This window comes from Macaca thibetana, chromosome 15 (assembly GCF_024542745.1).
Source record: "Macaca thibetana thibetana isolate TM-01 chromosome 15, ASM2454274v1, whole genome shotgun sequence".
Classification (NCBI taxonomy): Eukaryota; Metazoa; Chordata; class Mammalia; order Primates; family Cercopithecidae; genus Macaca; species Macaca thibetana.
Window position 1 is genome coordinate 3746506 of NC_065592.1, and position 17949 is coordinate 3764454.

Consider the following 17949-nt stretch of genomic DNA (forward strand, 5'->3'; position numbering starts at 1 on the left):
TTGTTCTTTTGTTTTGTTCATGGAACATTCAGTTCCATGGATGTTCACACCTGTGCAGATTTGGGTAAGCACCATAACTGGGAGACAGGCGAGCCCTGCCGTCTCAGAAGACCGTTCCACTCTCCCCATAGTCACCACCCCGACCCCCACACACCTGTCCTCCACCCCAACCCCGGCAGCCACGCACCTGGCCTCCCCCACCCCGACCCTGGCAGCCACGCGCCTGTCCTCCCCCACCCCGACCACTGGCAGCCACGCGCCTGTCCCCCCCCACCCGGACCCTGGCAGCCACGCGCCTGTCCTCCCCCACTGTAGTTATGTCTTTCCAAGAAGGTCCCATAATAGAGTCCTACAGTGTGTGGCCAAGAGCAGCGGGACCTGCAGAACCCCTCTGAGGTTGATGAGAATGCGTGCATCCGTGTGTCGGCATTTGTTTTCTCTTTTTTTTTTTTCAGTAGTGCCGTATGGATGGATCAGTTTGTCTCGTCACCTGTTGAAGGGTATTTGGGTTGTTTCTAATGTTTTGCAGGTCTGAATAGAGCTGCTATAAACATTTGTGTACAGGTTATTGAACACGTTTTTATTTCATTACGATAATTAGCAATGGGGCTGCTGGATCACATAGTAAGTGTATTTTTAAATTCAAAAGAAACTGCCAAGCACGTTCCGGAATAGCTGTGGCCTGTCGTGGAACACCAGCTTGAGCCACCGTTCCCGCTGCTCCACATCCTCATGGGCACTTTGTGTTCTCAGCATTATGTTTTTATTTCTTTCTAAGAGATAGGGTCTTGCTGTGTCACCCAGGCTGGAGTGCAATGGCGCAGCCCTACCTCACTGCAGCCTCCAACCCGTGGGCTCCAGTGATCCTCCCACCTGGGCCTCCCCAGTAGCTGGGACTACAGGTTCACACCATCACGCTCAGCTTATTTTCTTTCATTTTCGTAGAGACAGAATCTCACTATGTTTCCCAGGGTGGTCTCAAACTCCTGGTCTCACACCGTCCTATCTTGGACGCTGGGATTGTAGGCGTGTGTCACTGTACCTGGCCAAACTTTATTCTTGTTTTTGTTTTCCTTTTCCCTCCCTCCCTCCTTCCCCTTTTTTTTTCTTTTTTCTTTTCTTTTTCTTTTCTCTTTTTTTTTTCTTTTTCTTTTGCCCTGCCCTGTCCCCTCTTTTTTTTTTTTTTAAAGACAGTCACCGTCTCATTCTGTTGCCTAGGTTGGAGTGCAGTGGTACAAATCCTACCTCACTGCACCCTCGAGACCTCAGGCTCAAGCAGGTCTTCCTACCTCAAGCCTCCCAAGTAGCTGGGACCACAGGCACACCACCACACCGAGTAGAGACTGGATCTCCTTTTTTTTTTTTTTTTTTGAGACAGAGTCTCGCTGTGTCATCAGACTGGAGCACAGTGACCCATCTTGGCTCACTGCAACCTCTGACTCCCTGGTTCAAGCGATTCTCCTGCCCCAGTTTCCCAAGTATTTGGGATTACAGGTACGTGCCACCACACCCAGATAATTTTTTTGTATTTTTAGTAGAGTCAGGGTTTCACCATGTTGGCCAGAATGGTCTCGATCTTGTGACCTCATGATCTGCCTACCTTGGCCTCCCAGAGTGCTGGGATTACAGGTGTGAGCCACTGCTCCCCGCCAGAGACAGGGTCTCTCTATGTTGTCCAGGCTGGCCTGAAACTCCCGGGCTCAAGTGATCTGTCTGCCTCAGCTTCCCAAAGTGATGGGATTACAGGCATGAGCCACCACGCCCAGCCCATTCTTGTTTTTCAGAATTGTTTTCACTATTTTTGTTCGTTTGACAGTACATATATATTTTACAGTCAGCTACAAAAAGTTCTGCTGGGATTTTGATTGGAATTGTGTTAAATCTACAGATCAGTTTGAGGAGAATTGACATCTGTGTTGAGTCAGACAATCCATGAATGTAATCCATCTCTATTCTTTATCAGCATTTTGTAGTATTTCATATGTATGTTGAGCTGGCTGGAATGAGTGGCACAATCACAGCTCACTGTGGCTTTGGCCTCCTGGGCTTAATGGATCTTCCCACCTCAGCCTCCTAAGTAGCTGGGACTACAAGTGTGTGCCACCATGCCCGGCTAAATTTTGTATTTTTTGTAGAGACAGGGTTTTGCCATGTTGCCTGGGCTAGTCTCCTGGACTCAAGTGATCCACCCACCTCTGCCTTCCAAAGTGCTGGGATTATAGGCATAAAAGCCACCATGCCCAACCTGTATACATATCTTGTACATGTTTTGGTAGGCTTATGCTTCAATGTTTCTTTTTCTTTTTTTTTTTTTTTTTGAGACGGAGTCTCGCTGTGTCTCCCAGGCTGGAGTGCAGTGGCGCGATCTCGGCTCACTGCAAGCTCCGCCTCCCGGGTTCACGCCATTCTCCTGCCTCAGCCTCCGAGTAGCTGGGACTACAGGCACCCGCCACCATGCCCGGCTAGTTTTTTTTGTATTTTTAGTAGAGACGGGGTTTCACCATGTTAGCCAGGATGGTCTCGATCTCCTAACCTCGTGATCCACCCACCTCGGCCTCCCAAAGTGCTGGGATTACAGGCGTGAGCCACTGTGCCCAGCCTTCAGTGTTTCTTTTACTTATTTATTTATTGCTTCCTATCCCACAGCTTACTTTGATTTTGAGCTGTTGTAAGAGGTTGCTTTTTGAATTTTGGTTTCTGACTGTATATTTCCAGTGTTTAAAAACAAAACTGGCCAGGCGCGGTGGCTCAAGCCTGTAATCCCAGTACTTTGGGAGGCCGAGACGGGCGGATCACAAGGTCAGGAGATCGAGACCATCCTGGCTAACCTGGTGAAACCCCGTCTCTACTAAAACATACAAAAAACTAGCCGGGCGAGGTGGCGGGCGCCTGTAGTCCCAGCTACTCGGGAGGCTGAGGCAGGAGAATGGCGTAAACCTGGGAGGCGGAGCTTGCTGTGAGCTGAGATCCGGCCACTGCACTCCAGCCTGGGTGACAGAGCGAGACTCCGTCTCAAAAAAAAACAAAAAACAAAACTGATTTTTATGTGTTCTTCTGATACCTCTTAACCTTGATGAATTCACTTACTGGTTCTAGGAGATTGGGATTTTGTTTGTTTTTATAGATCTGGGGAGATTTTATGCATAAACAGTATGTCATCCATGAATAAGGACAGTTTCTTTTTATTCAGTCTCTGTGCCTTTTATTTCTTTTGCTTGCCTTGTTCCATTGGCTGACTTCCCGTTTATAAGGTTGAATGGTAATGGTAAGAGTCTATAGCCTTTCCTCATTCCCAGTCTTGGGGAAAGCATTCTCGCTTTCACAATTATGTATCATGTTACCCACGGGGATTTTTGGTGATGCTGTTTTATCAGGTTGAGCAAGCTCCCTTCTACTTCTAGTTTGCTTAGAGGGTTTTTTTGTTTGTTTGTTTTTGTTTTTTAATATCATGGCTAGACACTTTATCAGGATGCTTTTTGAATGGCTGGGTATGGTGGCTCACACCTGTAATCCCAGCACTTTGGGAGGCCGAGGCAGGCGGATCACCTGAGGTCAGCAGTTTGAGACCAGCTTGGCCAATTAAAAACAAAAATTAGCTGGGCGTGGTGGCGTGCTCCTGTAATCCCAGCTACTTGGAGGCTGAGGTAGGAGAATTGCTTGAACCTGGGAGACGGAGGTGACAGTGAGCCAAGATCGTGCCATTGGGCAACAAGAAAGAAATTCTGTCTTTTAAAAAAAAAAAAAAAAAAAAAAAAAAAAAAAAAAAAGGCCGGGCGCGGTAGCTCAAGCCTGTAATCCCAACACTTCGGGAGTCCGAGGCGGGCAGATCACAAGGTCAGGAGATCAAGACCATCCTGGCTAATATGGTGAAACCCCGACTCTACTAAAAATACAAAAAATTAGCCAGGCCAGGCGCGGTGGCTCAAGCCTGTAATCCCAGCACTTTGGGAGGCCGAGATGGGCAGATCACGAGGTCAAGAGATCGAGACCATCCTGGCTAACATGGTGAAACCCTGTCTCTACTAAAAAATACAAAAAAAAAAAAAAAAAAAACTAGCTGGGCGCGGTGGCGGGCACCTGTAGTCCCAGCTACTCGGGAGGCTGAGGCAGGAGAATGGCGTAAACCCGGGAGGCGGAGCTTGCAGTGAGCTGAGATCCGGCCACTACACTCCAGCCTGGGTGACAGAGCGAGACTCCGTCTCAAAAAAAAAAAAAAGAAAAAAGAATTGTGTTGGCCGGGTGTGGTGGCTCACGCCTGTAATCCCAGCACTTTGGGAGGCTGAGGTGGGCAGATCACAAGGTCAGGAGATCGAGACCATCCTGGCCAACACGGTGAAACCCTGTCTCTACTAAAAATACAAAAATTAGCCGGGCCTGGTGGTGAACGCCCGTAGTCCCAGCTACTTGGGAGGCTGAGGCAGGAGAATGGCGTGAACCCGGGAGGCGGAGCTTGCAGTGAGCTGAGATCCGGCCACTGCACTCCAGCCTGGGCGACAGAGTGAGACTCCGTCTCAAAAAAAAAAAAAGAGCTACAGAAATTTCAGGACATCAGAGAAGTCAAGCAAAGGGGCACATCTTATCCGAGCCCCTCCTGCAGGCAGAGGAAATCGTCGGGAGGAGGAAACACACAGCAGCATCAGCAGGATGCGTACGCGGAACGTGCTTCCTACAGCTCTCACCGGAGCCATTCAGAGACTTACAACTGCTCAATTATTGGTTTATGTATTACGTAAGGTCAGTTAAATGACAGGTGATTAAAAATATCTCTCTCGGCCGGGCGTGGTGGCTCAAGCCTGTAATCCCAGCACTTTGGGAGGCTGAGGCGGGCTGATCATGAGGTCAGGAGATCGAGACCATCCTGGCTAACACAGTGAAACCCCGTCTCTACTAAAAATACAAAAAACTAGCCGGGTGCGGTGGCGGGCGCCTGTATTCCCAGCTACTCGGGAGGCTGAGGCAGGAGAATGGCGTGAACCCGGGAGGCAGAGCTTGCAGTGAGCCGAGATCAAACCACTGCACTCCAGCCTGGGCAACAGAGCAAGACTCGTCTCAAAAAAGAAAACAACAACAACAACAAAAAACTGCCTCCTACATTGCTGTCTGCAAAACACTGGAGGTTATGGATATTAGATTGCATCTCAATGTTAAACCTTCACTAATGTACTTAAGGAAATCACAAAGATTCTGTAAATACAGAAGTGAATTGCAGACATAATATGGTTGTGCCATGTGGATAATGGCAGGCACTAGGCGGCATTTATGTAGTAACTAATGACAAAAAGTCATGGCTAGTGGCATATAAAATACTCTTTGCGATAAAATATTTCCTTTATTAACGTTATAGAAGGGGGACGTAACAAGGAACTAACAATCGGTGTGACAACTAGCCTCAAACACTCTCTTTCATTTTGGTTTCGGCACCTCCTGTTTGGGGTTATTAGCATCCTGGAAGAGCACCACTGCCTCGTCTGATGAAGCCTAATTGGCTGGTCTGTTCCAAGCTGGTCTGACGGTTCTGATAGGCAGGTGTGGATGTTGGGTTCAGAGCTGAATCATATTTGCCTGAAATGGCACTAGACTCTGCAATTTCTGCCTTAGCGAACACTCAGTTCTGTGATTTCTGGTGGAACAAGCTTTATTTTTCTAGCCTAGCGATGATCTTGAAGCAGAGGAATCCCAGTGCCTTTTAAAAATTGTGTTGGCTGGGTGTGGTGGCTCACGCCTGTAATCCCAGCGCTTTGGGAGGCCGAGGCTGGAAGATCGCTTGAACCCGGGAATTTGAGACCAGCCTGGGCAACATAGTGAGACCTCATTTCTACAAAAATTAAAAAGTAAGCCGGGCGCGGTGGCTCACGCCTGTAATCCCAGCACTTTGGGAGGACGAGGCGGGCGGATCACAAGGTCAGGAGATCGAGACCACGGTGAAACCCCGTCTCTACTAAAAATACAAAAAATTAGCCGGGCGCGGTTGTGGGCGCCTGTAGTCCCAGCTACTCGGGAGGCTGAGGCAGGAGAATGGCGTGAACCCGGGAGGCGGAGCTTGCAGTGAGCCGAGATCGCGCCACTGCACTCCAGCCTGGGCGACAGAGCGAGACTCCGTCTCAAAAAAAAAAAAAAAAAAAAAAAAAAAAAAAATTAAAAAGTAGTAAAAATGTGTTGTGTGATTTTTTTTAAAAAAAGCTACTAATTGTTTTTGGGAAATAGAATTTATGGGTCTTTTCCTTTGCACATTGAATTTTTTATTTTTATTTTTTTTAGAGACAGGGTCTCCGTCACCCAGGCTGGAGTGCAGCGGCCAGGTCATTGCTCCCTGCGGCCATGGCCTCCCAGGGGACTAGGGTTACAGGTGTGAGCTGCTGTGCCCAGCTGCAAGGTGAAATGTTACAGTTCTTCATGTGTCAAGTGATTTTGGGTTATATTCTAGACATTTTGAATATGACTTTATGAGATCTGGGTTGTGTTTGAATCCCGTGGGAAATGTCGAAGTCTTTTTTTTTTTTTTTTTTTTTTTTTTTTTTTTTTTTTGAGACGGAGTCTCGCTCTGTCGCCCAGGCTGGAGTGCAGTGGCGCGATCTCGGCTCACTGCAAGCTCCGCCTCCTGGGTTTACGCCATTCTCCTGCCTCAGCCTCCTGAGTAGCTGGGACTACAGGCGCCCGCCACTGCGCCCGGCTAATTTTTTTTGTATTTTTAGTAGAGACGGGGTTTCACCGTGGTCTCGATCTCCTGACCTTGTGATCCGCCCGCCTCGGCCTCCCAAAGTGCTGAGATTACAGGCGTGAGCCACCGCGCCCGGCCGGAAATGTCGAAGTCTTTGGTTAGCATGCACTTGGTCCTGTGAGGGTCGGACGCACACTGCTCCCGCTCGCGTGGACTCCTGTCTTCAGAGCTGCTGGTCTTTGGTCTGGGGCCTGAGGCTGGTCCGCAGTTCCCCAAGTCCGTGGTGTGACCCTTAGACCCACGTGTCTGTGTGTGAGTGAGCCCGGCACCCACAGCCGCCCTGTGCGTGAGCCCGGCACCCACAGCCACCTCATGTGGGTGCCTCCCAAGCTCCTCACGCTGGGTCTGGCTGCTGGGCTCCCTCACTGTCCATTCAGACAGTTGTGGCTCTAGTCACCCCCATGTGACGTGCCCTTGACTGGGCCAAGGTGGAGTCTGTATGGCAGGAGGGCAGGGGAGGAAAAAGCTAATGGGGCAGTCCCACCCTCAATGCAGCTGCACCGAGCCATGAGGGACTTCCTGGCCCCCGAGTTTGGCTCTGATGGGTTTCTGTAGCCACCACTCCCACTGCCATCAGGGTCACAAAAGAACGGAGAAGAGAGTAAACCCAGGGCATTGCCTCACTGACCCTGCCCATCAGCGTCGGTTCCTTTCCCTGGCCCTTAGGGCTGCTCTGGGCTTTCTGCCTGGCCCCAGCACTCACCTCCAGTGTTCCAGCTGCGTGGAGTTCAGGTCATGGACATAAGGTCATCCCAGTTCTGTGAAACTTGGGATCGTGCTGCTGCTCCCTGACCCGGCTCTCCGGCTCTCCGGCAGCTGCTGCGGGCCACGTGTACGAGTTTCATCGCTGCAGTTTCACAGGGTTCACTCTGTCGCCCAGGCTGGGGTGCAGTGCTGCAATCTCATCTCATTCCCGGGTTCAATCAATTCTCCTGCCTCAGCCCCCTGAGTAGCTGGGATTAGAGACGTGTGCCACCACGCTCAGCTAATTGTTTTTATTTTTATTTTTTTAGTACAAAAAGGGTTTCACCATTTTGGCCAGTCTGGTCTTAAACTCCTGACCTCAAATGATCCACCCACCTTGGCCTCCCAAAATGCTGGGATTACAGGCGTAATCCCAGCCACCAGGCCCGGCCTGACCTCAGCACGTATTTTCTGAGGACTTTTCTTTCGGTAATTCAGTCACTTTCTCTTTAAATACTGGGTCTCCACCCCCACCCTGTAGATGGGGTGGGGGCATGCATGCCGCTCCATTTCCCTTCCAGGGCTGTGTTTCTTTCATCTCCTCTGTGCCATCTTCTGCTACCTGGTCCTCACAAGTCTATCTGGTCCAGTGCTTTCCATGTATCAAGCCTTTTATTTATTTATTTTTTTTGAGACAGAGTCTCTCTCTGTCCCCCAGGCTGGAGTGTAGTGGTGCGATCTCAGCTCACTGCAAGCTCCACCTCCCGGGTTCAAGCCATTCTCCTGCCTCAGCCTCCTGAGTTGCTGGGACTACAGGTGCCCGCCACCACGCCTGGCTAATTTTTTTTTAAATTTTTAATAGAGACGGGGTTTCACCGTGTTAGCCAGGATGGTCTTGATCTCCTGACCTCGTGATCCACCCGCCTCGGCCTCCCAAAGTGCTGGGATTATAGGCGTGAGCCACCGCGCCCGGCCTATTCAAGTTTTTGGTGCAGTCACTCACCGTGTCATTTTCCAGTGTCTAATTGGCTCCCTTTTTATTTTGAAATGTCCACGTCCTCTTCATTTCTGCGCCCGCTTTTGTTGTATGGTGCATAGAGGTGTCTTTGTCAGTCTCCCTGAATGTGAACGTAGCTAAACCCTTTTCAGGAAATGGCTCAATTCTTCGGAGCCTGCCCGTGGCATGTTTCCGTTTGCAGAATCTGTCAGCTCTTTTCTGAGGGTCTCAGTCTCAGCGCAGCTCATCTTGTCGGGGGGTCTTTGGTGTGTCTTCCTTCCTTTCCTTGTTCTTGCCCACGTTAGGAGTCTTATTATGAACTGCAGAGGTCCCCTCCCAGCTGGAGACCAGGAGTTAGCGGGACAGAGGCCCCATCCCTCTGGGTGGCGCAGCCTGTGTTGGTGGTGCCGTCCCTGACCCCGTCGGTACTGGGGCTCGGCCCCAGGGTCTCTACCAACCCCTGCAGCCCATGTGGCTCCGGGAACCATCACCTCGATACTCACTCGTCTCCTCTGCGTCCTTTTTCTGTACGGGGTTGCCTGCTGCCATGTGTGGAGCCACAAGCTCCGTGTGCTTCCTGTAACGGGCAGCGGACCCGGATGCCAGGCTCTCCTCCTGCCGTCTTGTCACCACCATCACCCTGGGCCCCCTGAGCTCCGGTGCAGCTCTGACAAAGCCTGCAACGTCCAGCTGGAGCTGCACCTCTGCTGCCACTTCTGGGCCCCTGGTCCCTTCCTCCTCGGCATGAACTCTGAGGAGTTCTGCCCAACACCCTCCCTGCCCCCAGCAGCCGAGGCACTCCCTCAAGGACGGGACTGACTGTGGAGGCTGCCCTGGCACTGGGAGCGACGCGGCCTACTGACCCTGGAATCAGACAGCAGGCCCTCCATGCTGCCAGCCCCGGCAGATGTGCCAGGCATCTCCCTGGATGTCACAGACGGGGGACAGGGCAGTGTGACAAAGTCTGGCACCAGTACATGACCTCAGACACACATGTCACTTGTCAGCAGTGACTGCAACAACCACTCCAGTGGGGCCACTATGCCAGTGGTGACGTCACCCGTCAGTAGTGACAAGATCCGCTCCACTGTGCCAGTGGGGCCCATGGTCTCCCTCCCTGCAGACAGAGACTGAACAACAACGTGCTGTTGCCAACTGTTTATTCAGGGCCCTGAACGGGTGGTGCGTGGACATGCAACACACTCGGGCCCACAGCAGTGTGACTGGCCGCTCCCAAGCCCCGGGCGCACAACCACAGCCAGGCTGCCAGAGCCAGCAGCCTCTGCCACTGCTGGGCCACTGTCCAGGGCCCCGCAGGACCAGCCGAGGGTGCCCCAGGCTGAGGCCAGCTGGGGCGGGTGAACCCCTAGCCTAGGAATGAGCGAGGAGCGGCACCCCCAGTATCCTGTGCACCCCAAGCTGGCCAGGAGGCCAAGGGGACCTTGGGTTCCAATCTCACTGGCCACCCTGTGCCAAGCATCACAGCTGCGTGAGCAGGTTTGCGTGTGAGAGCGTGGCGGGGCCTGGCTGTCCCCTTCCTAAGGCGTAACTGCTACAAGCGTCTCCACCTCTCCTGCTCGGGAAAGAACCACAGAGCCTGGGTGGCGTCGAGGGGTCCCAGCGGCTCCAGTGCACCCTGCAGCACCCCTCAGCGCCTCTGGCTGGCAAGCCAGGAGAAGAAGGCGCGAGGCCGCGGACGACGTGCCTGGAAGACGCGCACGGTGCGTGGGGAGCGCCAGGCTTTGATGGTGGCATCGTCGCTGGCCGTGAGCAGCAGCTCCTGCTCCTGGGGACTGAAGGCCACTGAGTTGACCACGTCCTCGTGCCGCAGCTTGGCCAAGCAGATGTTGTAGTGGCGGTCCCAGATGTAGCCGTGCCGGTCCTCGGCCCCACTGCAGAACAGCGCCTGGATGAGCCAGTCGCCCGCCTGCTGCGCCCACGCCCGCCCTGCACCACGCTGCGCCCTGCACCTGGCCACGAAGTCCCTGCTGACGTCCAGGAAGATGAAAAAGCACTCGTCGTTGGGTGTGTAGGCGCGGTGCGCACGCAGAGCCCGCCTCACCTCCCGCATGGTCTTGAGGTCGAACACCAGCAGGTCAATCTCCTCCGCGATGGGTGGCGGCTGCATGGGGTCGGCCACCACCGCACCACTGGGCCAGGCGCGGCTGTTCACATACAGGTACCTGGGCGAGGGGCACTGTGCTAGGTATGGGCCGCCTGCGGGCACCCCGCCTGGGACACTGGCAAGAGGCCCACCTGTTGTCGGGCGACAGGCCCATGCCAATGATGTGCCCGTGCACGTCTATGACGTGGTCCAGCGCGTCGAAGAAGGCGTCAGAGCCCCGGCCCTCGCCCAGCACGGGCCCCGCCGTTGTCATCTGGTGTGGCAGGATCTGCTTGATGCCTGCAGGGAGGGCTGCGGTGAGGGTCCCTGCCCAGTGCCCCGGGGACGTCACTCCAGGACAGCCCCCTACCCCAACGGTGTCTCTGGGGCTGTGGGCACCGCAGAGGTCCGCGGGCATTGCCTGCTCCGGGGGCCCCAGACCTGAATCAGGCCCCTCAGCTGCTCACTGGCCAGCGGGACTGCCTGTTTGTTTTCACCGCTCATCCCGCAGGCCCCAGACGAGGCCAGGTCTGGGCTTGTGACCCCGGGGTGAGTGAATGATCCCAGCTGTGCCTGTGAACTTGCTTGCCGTCTGCCCCCCAGGACCCTTGCCCGGCCTCCCCCAAGCTGCTAGGACCGAGGCGGGCAGCATGGCGGCAGGGGTGTACCGATCTGGTGTGGGGAGTAGGTGAGGCAGCCAGTGGTGAAGATGAGGTACTTGCTCCTGGCGCCTGTGGCACTGCGCTCAGGGGGCTTGGTGTGGCCCTGGGCCAGCAGCTCGGCCACCTTGGTCTCTAGCACGCGCTCCGATGGCTGTGGCTGCGCCCGCCCCTCCAGCACGCGGTCCAGAAAGTGCCGCAAGCCCTCCTTGGCATGGGCGGGGGCCGGGCCAGCCACCTCCTCCTCGTTGTCGCCGCCCAGGTCAAAGATGCGGCAGGGGGATGTGGCCGGGTCGCCAGCTTCCAGCAGGAGGTCAGGGCTGTCGAAGCGGCTGCAGTCGGCCACCATCACTGTGCGGATGGTGCTGGCGTTGAGGTTCTGGATCTTGAACAACCGCTTCACCACATTGACATTCTCTGACTCCACGTCCTGAGGGCGGGGACACATGCCAGGTGGGCGCCAGGCCCTGGGGATGGCAACCCTGCCCCCAGCCCAGCCCTGTCCCGCCCCGCCCGCACCTGGAAGGCGTTGTTGAGCCACAGCACCGAGCAGGAGGTGATGTCTCCGATGCGGTGCAGGTTCCCCGAGATGAGGCTGGTCTCGGTGAGCCAACAGCCAAACACGTCGTAGGGCTTGTTCCGCACGCGGGACAGCAGCGCGAAGGAGTCTGTGGGGAGGCCAGGGCTGGACAGGCTGTCGGCGTGGGGGAGGGGCGGGGGAGGGGGGGGCGCGGGGGCAGGGGCGGGGCCCACCCGGCACCTGGCACCCGGCACCCATGCTCACCTAGGCTGATGACAGCGATCTCGCCAGATGAGGAGTTGTGCGGCCCCAGGAACACCCCCGAGGCCAGCAGCAGCGAGTCGTCCTTGTTGAACTGGGAGAACTGGGTGTAGCTCCAGTTGTAGGGCCGCATGTCCGCGCTGTGCAGCAGCGAGATGGTCAGGTCGTTGCTCCAGATCTGCACGGCGGGGGTGGCCATGGTGATCGCCTGGCCAGGTCGCGGGGCAGGGGCCTGCTACCACAGCGCCATGAGGCCCCAGCTCTGCCAGCCCTGCTCAGAGGCCACCAGGGGGCAGGGACTCCTTGAAGCCACTGTCATCCACTCTGAGAGCATCGGTATAGAGGGTAGGAGCCTGCCCCTGTGGGACCCTCTCCTCAGCCCTCAGGGCCACCCTGCAACGCTCCTGATCCTGTGGTCCCTCCGCTGGATGCAGGGAGCTGCTGTGTCACCTTTGGCCTGACCCTCCCTTCCCACCTGGTTGGAACGCCTGGGTCCTGGGACCTCCGTGCTTTCCGGGCAGCTGGGTGGGATGTGCAGGACACCTGGCCATCCTCACCTTCACAGTGCAGTCCTTGGAGCAGGACGCGAACTGGTACCCCGAATGGGAGAAGCTCAGGTGCAGGACCTGGTCCGTGTGTTCCCGCAGCGTCTGCACCTCCACGCAGGGCACCGTGTCATACAGCCGCTGGAACTCCTCGTACCAGGACGTGGCCGCTGTGGGTGGGCAGTGTCAGTCCTGGGCCCAGGCCTTCCTCCTCACAGTCAAGGTCAGAGTGTGGCCCCAGCAGTCCTGGCAGGCCCCGTGGTGCCCCTGGAACCCACTACCCATGGCATAGGCCTTGGCTGGGGGATACAACCCTGCAGTTCACAGAGACACCTGTACCCCCCACCCCCCAAGTGACCCAATGAACCCTCTGGCCCCCATGCTCTGAGGGGGGCCTGGGCTGTGTCCGACAGACCTCGATCAGGGTGAGGGTGTGAGGATGGACACTCGGGGCCGCGGGGCAGGCCCCCAGCCAGGCTGACCCCCAAACACAGGAGCCCGGGGCCCTGGCTGCAGAACGTGGGCAGGGGCCCCGCACGCCACTGACCTGGGTGTCGGGGCACATCGCGGGCCACCTGGTAGTAGCGGTAGAACTGCTCCCTCCACAGGAACTCGTCCCGCGACACGGCCTGCCATTGGCGGCACACCAGCCCCGCGGCCAGCACGTCGGCCGGGCCCAGGCTCAAGAAGATCTGGTAGACGAGGCTGTCGGGGAGCAGGGGCGTGCCGCCCTCGTCCATCGTGACATTCTGCCCGGGCGGCCCTGAAACCCACCAACGGCTGCCCTCAGCCCAGGCCCGAGAAGGGAGACCGAGAGCGGGCGCCCGGTTCCTCCCGCCCCAACCGTCCTGCCGGGAGTTCCACGGGGCTGGGTGTCTGCAGGGGACGCCCGGGCACCGCCGTCCAACCAAGGACCCGGCAGCTCCGGGCGGGCCGGGCCGTCCCCGCTCCGCCGCGCCATCCCCCGGCCTCCTGCAGCCGGCAGCGGGCGCCCCTCAGCCCGCCGGGGCCTGGACCGCCGCTCGCGAGGCACGGGGACACCGGGCGCCGTCCAGGGACGGGCTTCCGCCGAGGGGAGGCTCGGGGCGGCCGGGCAGTGGCCTCCGCCCTGCGGCCCTGGAGAAGCCCTGCCCGGCTGGCTCGGGGCGGCCGGCGGGGACGCGCGCACGGGCGGCCTCGGGGCTTCTGCAGTCGCCCAGGGCGGGCGGGGCCGACGAGGCGGGACCCCCGAGGGCCGCAGGCGCACTCACCACGGCCGCCTCCGCCCGCTGCACCGCCCCCGCCCCGCGCGGCCCGGACCCGCTTCCGCCGCCGCAGCCGCTCGGACGGCCGCCCCCGCCCACCGGGGAATCCGCCAGGCCCGACGCCACGAGCCCCGAGGCATCGATGGCCGAGGAAGGCAGAGAGCGCGGGCAGCCCGCGTCCGCCCCTCGTGCGCCTGCGCCTCGGGCCTCGGCGGCCCGGCCGGCTTTTCTTCGTGCGCCTGCGCGCACTCGGGCGCGTTGGGAACAGCGCCCCTTGTGGCCAACGAGCGGCGGTCGTGGGCGGGGCTGCGGGCGACACTCAAAGACCCCTGGTTCGGGACCCGCCTCCGGCGCTCCCTGTTTCCGGGCCCTGAGCAAGTGGCTTCATGAACCCCGTGACGTTGGTCATGGAGCTAAAACCACTGGGTGATGGTTTAAGGAAGATAATGTGCAAAGGGCTAAGGACTGTCAGTGGAAGTCAAGGGTGCAGGGGAAATGGATAAACAACCAGAGGTCAACTCGGACTTTGTACATAGGACATGGTGCCAGGGCCCTGCCGGGAAGTGCAGATCGAAGCTGGGCTCACGAGAAAGCTGGGGGTGGGATGTGGGGCTGGCCCAGGGCTGGGGTTAGGGAGGCAAGGGATGGACATGGACTTCCTGGGCCGGGCTCTGTGACTGCACAGTAGACTCTGTCCTGGGACTTGGTGGTGCTACCCTTGGCCTCCCACAGTCCTGCCACCCTGCCGCCGCCACCATGCTGCCCCCTGGGACTGCGATCCTCTTGATTCTGCTTCTGACAGCTGGCTCGCTGGGCCAGAGGCCTCAGAGGCCACCCCGGCCCCCATCCGCCATCAGCACAATCCAGCCCAAGGCCAATTTTGATGCTCAGCAGGTAGAAGTTGTTGGGGGTAGAGGGAGGAACGTGAAGTTGTGGGGGGCGGTAGAGTGAGTCAGGTAGAAGTTGTGTGGCGGGGGGGAGAGGGTGAAGTTGTAGGGGGTAGAGGGAGGCAGGTAGAAGTTGTGTGGCGGGGGGGAAGGGTGAAGTTGTAGGGGGTAGAGAGAGAGAGGCAGGTAGAAGTTGTGTGGGGGGGGGAGGGTGAAGTTGTAGCGGGTAGAAGGAGGCAGGTAGAAGTTGTGTGTGGCGGGGGAGAGGGTGAAGTTGGGGGGGTAGAGAGAGGCAGGTAGAAGTTGTGTTGGCGGGGGGGGGAGGGTGAAGTTTGGGGGTAGAGGGAGGCAGGTAGAAGTTGTGTTGGTGTGGGGGGAGGGTGAAGTTGTAGGGGGTAGAGGGAGGCAGGTAGAAGTTGTGTGAGGGGGGAGAGGGTGAAGTTGTAGGGGGTAGAGGGAGGCAGGTAGAAGTTGTGTGTGGAGGGGGGAGAGGGTGAAGTTGTAGGAGGTAGAGGGAGGCAGGTAGAAGTTGTGTGTCGGGGGGGAGGGTGAAGTTGTAGGGGGTAGAGGGAGGCAGGTAGAAGTTGTGTGTGGCGGGGGGAGAGCGTGAAGTTGTAGGGGGTAGAGGGAGGCAGGTAGAAGTTGTGTGTGGTGGGGGGAGGGTGAAGTTGTAGGGGGTAGAGGGAGGCAGGTAGAAGTTGTGTTGGCGGGGGGAGAGGGTGAAGTTGTAGGGGGTAGAGGGAAGCAGGTAGAAGTTGTGTGTCGGGGGAGAGGGTGAAGTTGTAGGGGGCAGAGGGTGGCAGGTAGAAGTTGTTGGCGGGGAGAGGGAAGCAGGGGAAGTTATGGGGGGTGTAGAGGGAAGCAGGTGAAGTTGTTTTGGGGGTAGAGGCAGGCAGGTGAGGGGCCCTCCCACAGTGCCCTCGAGTCCTCCCATGGCCTGTCCCCAGTTTGCAGGGACCTGGCTCCTTGTGGCTGTGGGCTCTGCCTGCCGTTTCCTGCAGGAGCAGGGCCACCGGGCTGAGGCCACCACACTGCACGTGGCTCCCCAGGGCACAGCCATGGCTGTCAGCACCTTCCGAAAGCTGTGAGTCCCAGAGCAGCCCTGCACCCTAACCCCAACCCTCCTCTCAGCCCCCGGACTTCAGCCCTGCCCTGGCCCCTGACCCCACCCCGACTGTGGCCTGGACTAGGGTTCCTGGTTGGGGTCCCCCAGCCTGCGGTGCCTCCCCCCTGCCCCCCCAGGGATGGGATCTGCTGGCAGGTGCGCCAGCTGTATGGAGACACAGGGGTCCTCGGCCGCTTCCTGCTTCAAGGTGAGGCAGGGACCGCAGGGCATGTGGGTGGGTGGTGACGCAGCCGCCGTGGCTCTCTGACGTGGCTGCCGTGGCTCTGCCCCAGCCCGAGGCGCCCGAGGGGCTGTGCATGTGGTTGTCGCTGAGACCGACTACCAGAATTTCGCTGTCCTGTACCTGGAGCGGGCGGGGCAGCTGTCAGTGAAGCTCTACGGTATGTGGGGGCCGGCCTCTTTGACCAGGCAGGCAGGCGCTCAAGCTCTGCACACTCACTGGGCCATCCGGGGGGGCTGGTTGAGTCCAGGGGGACACACCCTTCCTCTCTCTCATCCTGACCCTCCTGCTAAGCAGAGGCCCAGGGAGGAGTAGTGACAGACAGGCCTGGTGTGGGGGCAGGGAGAGGGCCCCGAGGGGGCAGGGGACACACAGACCCCATTCCACACCGCCTGGTGCTGGGACCCCAGGAGCCCTGTCTGCCCTGCAGCCCGCTCACTCCCTGTGAGCGACTCGGTCCTGAGTGGGTTTGAGCAGCGGGTCCGGGAGGCCCACCTGACTGAGGACCAGATCTTCTACTTCCCCAAGTATGGTGAGTGTCCCCAGCAGGTCCCCGGCTCAGCCACCCCTACTCTCTGGGCTGATGTCCAGCCTGACCCCTGCCTTGGGCCCCCAGGCTTCTGCGAGGCTGCAGACCAGTTCCACGTCCTGGATGGTGAGTGCACAGCAGGGCAAGCATGGCGGCACGGTGAGGGGGGCCACTGCCACCGGCTGAGTCTCGTCTCTGCTGCAGAAGTGAGGCGGTGAGGCTGGCGCGCAGCTCCAGTGCTGAGAAGTCAGTGCCCTGAGAGATGCCCCGCCGGTGGGATGCCTGCCGCCCATCCTCCGTGAGCCCCCAGCCTCAGATCAGGGCCCTGCCACCTGGGGCGGGGGATATTCTGCCGGCTGCCCCAGAGGACAGTGGGTGGAGAGGTACCTTCTTATTAAATGTCTCAGACCCCTCCCTGACTCTTTTCTGTCCACTCTGGACCAGCGCCAGTACCACCAAGGCCCTCTCCGCCCCCGTCCCACCTCTTTAAAAGCCTGGGGCTCCCTGTTGGCTGGAGCCCACACAGTGGGCACTGGGCCGATTTCAGAGGCTCTTGGGATTTGGGGAGGCGAGATCCTCTCTGGCACACGCCCACCTTGTGCCCTGCTGGGATCTGGGGGCGTCCAACCTCACTCCAAGGCTGCACTTGGCTGGGCCCTTGTCCTGCAGCCCCCGGGCTGCTCCTCCGCCCCCGTGGGAGGCCAGCTGTCTCCCATCACTGCCCATTTTGACCTCTTCTGAGCCGAGCTGGCACCAGCTGGCCCGTGTCGGTGGCAGCAGTTGGTGCTGTCCACCCACAGCCACTGCACTCTCTGCACACCTCATCCACTCCCACTTCCCCCCTGAAAGCAGGAAGCAGAGCAGAATGTGGAGGTGGGCAAACTCTGCCCTCAGGGCAGCCCCTGGGCTAGGGCCAGAGTCAGGAACCAAGCAAGGCTTGGCCACACTGGGCCTGGGCCTGGCCGCTGAGCTGCTCCTCTCAGGCCCTGCCTGCGGCCCCTGGCATTTGTTTGATAAACATTTCTGAAGGCCCACTGTGTGCCAGGCCCTGGAGCCACCAGGTGGGCTGGTCCCTCCCCCTAGGAACTCAAAGTCCAGGGGTCAGCCACCAATCGGCCACAGTGGGCAGGGGTGGGAGGAGAAGGCACCTTGGAGTTGGTCCCAACGCACATGGCCTGGGTGGGGGCAGGGAGGAGCCAGCAGCTGCTCCAACGGGGTCCCCATCCCACAGGCGGGGCTCAACCTGTTTACTCAGCTGCTTGACCCCAGGAGGGCAGGCAAGTCAGGTGGTGGGAAGGGGAGGCAGGGGCCCTGACTGCTGGGACTTGGGAAGGAGAAGGGCCCAGGAGGTCACACCCTTGCATTGCCTGCCCCCACTCCAGCCCCATGTCCCAGAGACCCACGAGATAGAGAGCAGGGCGCAGCAGAAGGGCTCAGGGTTCAGAGCTGGCAATG

The 17949-nt window shown here is 58.3% G+C and overlaps 4 protein-coding genes across 11 annotated transcripts in view; 2 read left to right on the top strand and 2 right to left on the bottom strand.

Moving 5' to 3' along the window:
- EDF1 (endothelial differentiation related factor 1) overlaps positions 1 to 17949 on the bottom strand; it is a 107844-nt gene that overhangs the window by 71446 nt on the left and 18449 nt on the right. The gene's annotated exons all lie outside the window — the stretch shown is intronic.
- PTGDS (prostaglandin D2 synthase) overlaps positions 1 to 17949 on the top strand; it is a 117858-nt gene that overhangs the window by 66810 nt on the left and 33099 nt on the right. The window contains exon 1 of one of the 6 annotated variants that reach the window (XM_050760360.1): positions 11887 to 11891. The exons of 3 other annotated variants lie outside the window; for them this stretch is intronic. The gene's annotated coding sequence lies outside the window, so the exon portion shown is untranslated. Of the gene's footprint in view, positions 1 to 11886; positions 11892 to 15465; positions 15470 to 15820; positions 15825 to 17949 lie in introns of those variants that run through there. 2 more of the 6 variants (XM_050760354.1, XM_050760362.1) reach the window with 2 other exon arrangements.
- Positions 9543 to 13919, bottom strand: FBXW5 (F-box and WD repeat domain containing 5). The gene is made up of 9 exons (XM_050760057.1): positions 13739 to 13919; positions 13036 to 13251; positions 12501 to 12658; positions 11947 to 12121; positions 11682 to 11830; positions 11172 to 11592; positions 10656 to 10803; positions 10370 to 10582; positions 9543 to 10291 (listed from the first exon to the last, which is right to left on the bottom strand). The coding sequence occupies exons 2-9, from the start codon at positions 13226 to 13228 to the stop codon at positions 10048 to 10050; spliced, it is 1701 nt and encodes a 566-aa protein (XP_050616014.1). The 5' UTR covers positions 13229 to 13251; positions 13739 to 13919; the 3' UTR covers positions 9543 to 10047.
- C8G (complement C8 gamma chain) lies at positions 14289 to 16906 on the top strand. Its single transcript, XM_050760333.1, has 7 exons — positions 14289 to 14626; positions 15567 to 15703; positions 15862 to 15932; positions 16018 to 16125; positions 16396 to 16497; positions 16582 to 16620; positions 16699 to 16906. Exons 1-7 carry the CDS (start codon positions 14489 to 14491, stop codon positions 16710 to 16712), a joined length of 609 nt encoding a protein of 202 aa, XP_050616290.1. The 5' UTR covers positions 14289 to 14488; the 3' UTR covers positions 16713 to 16906.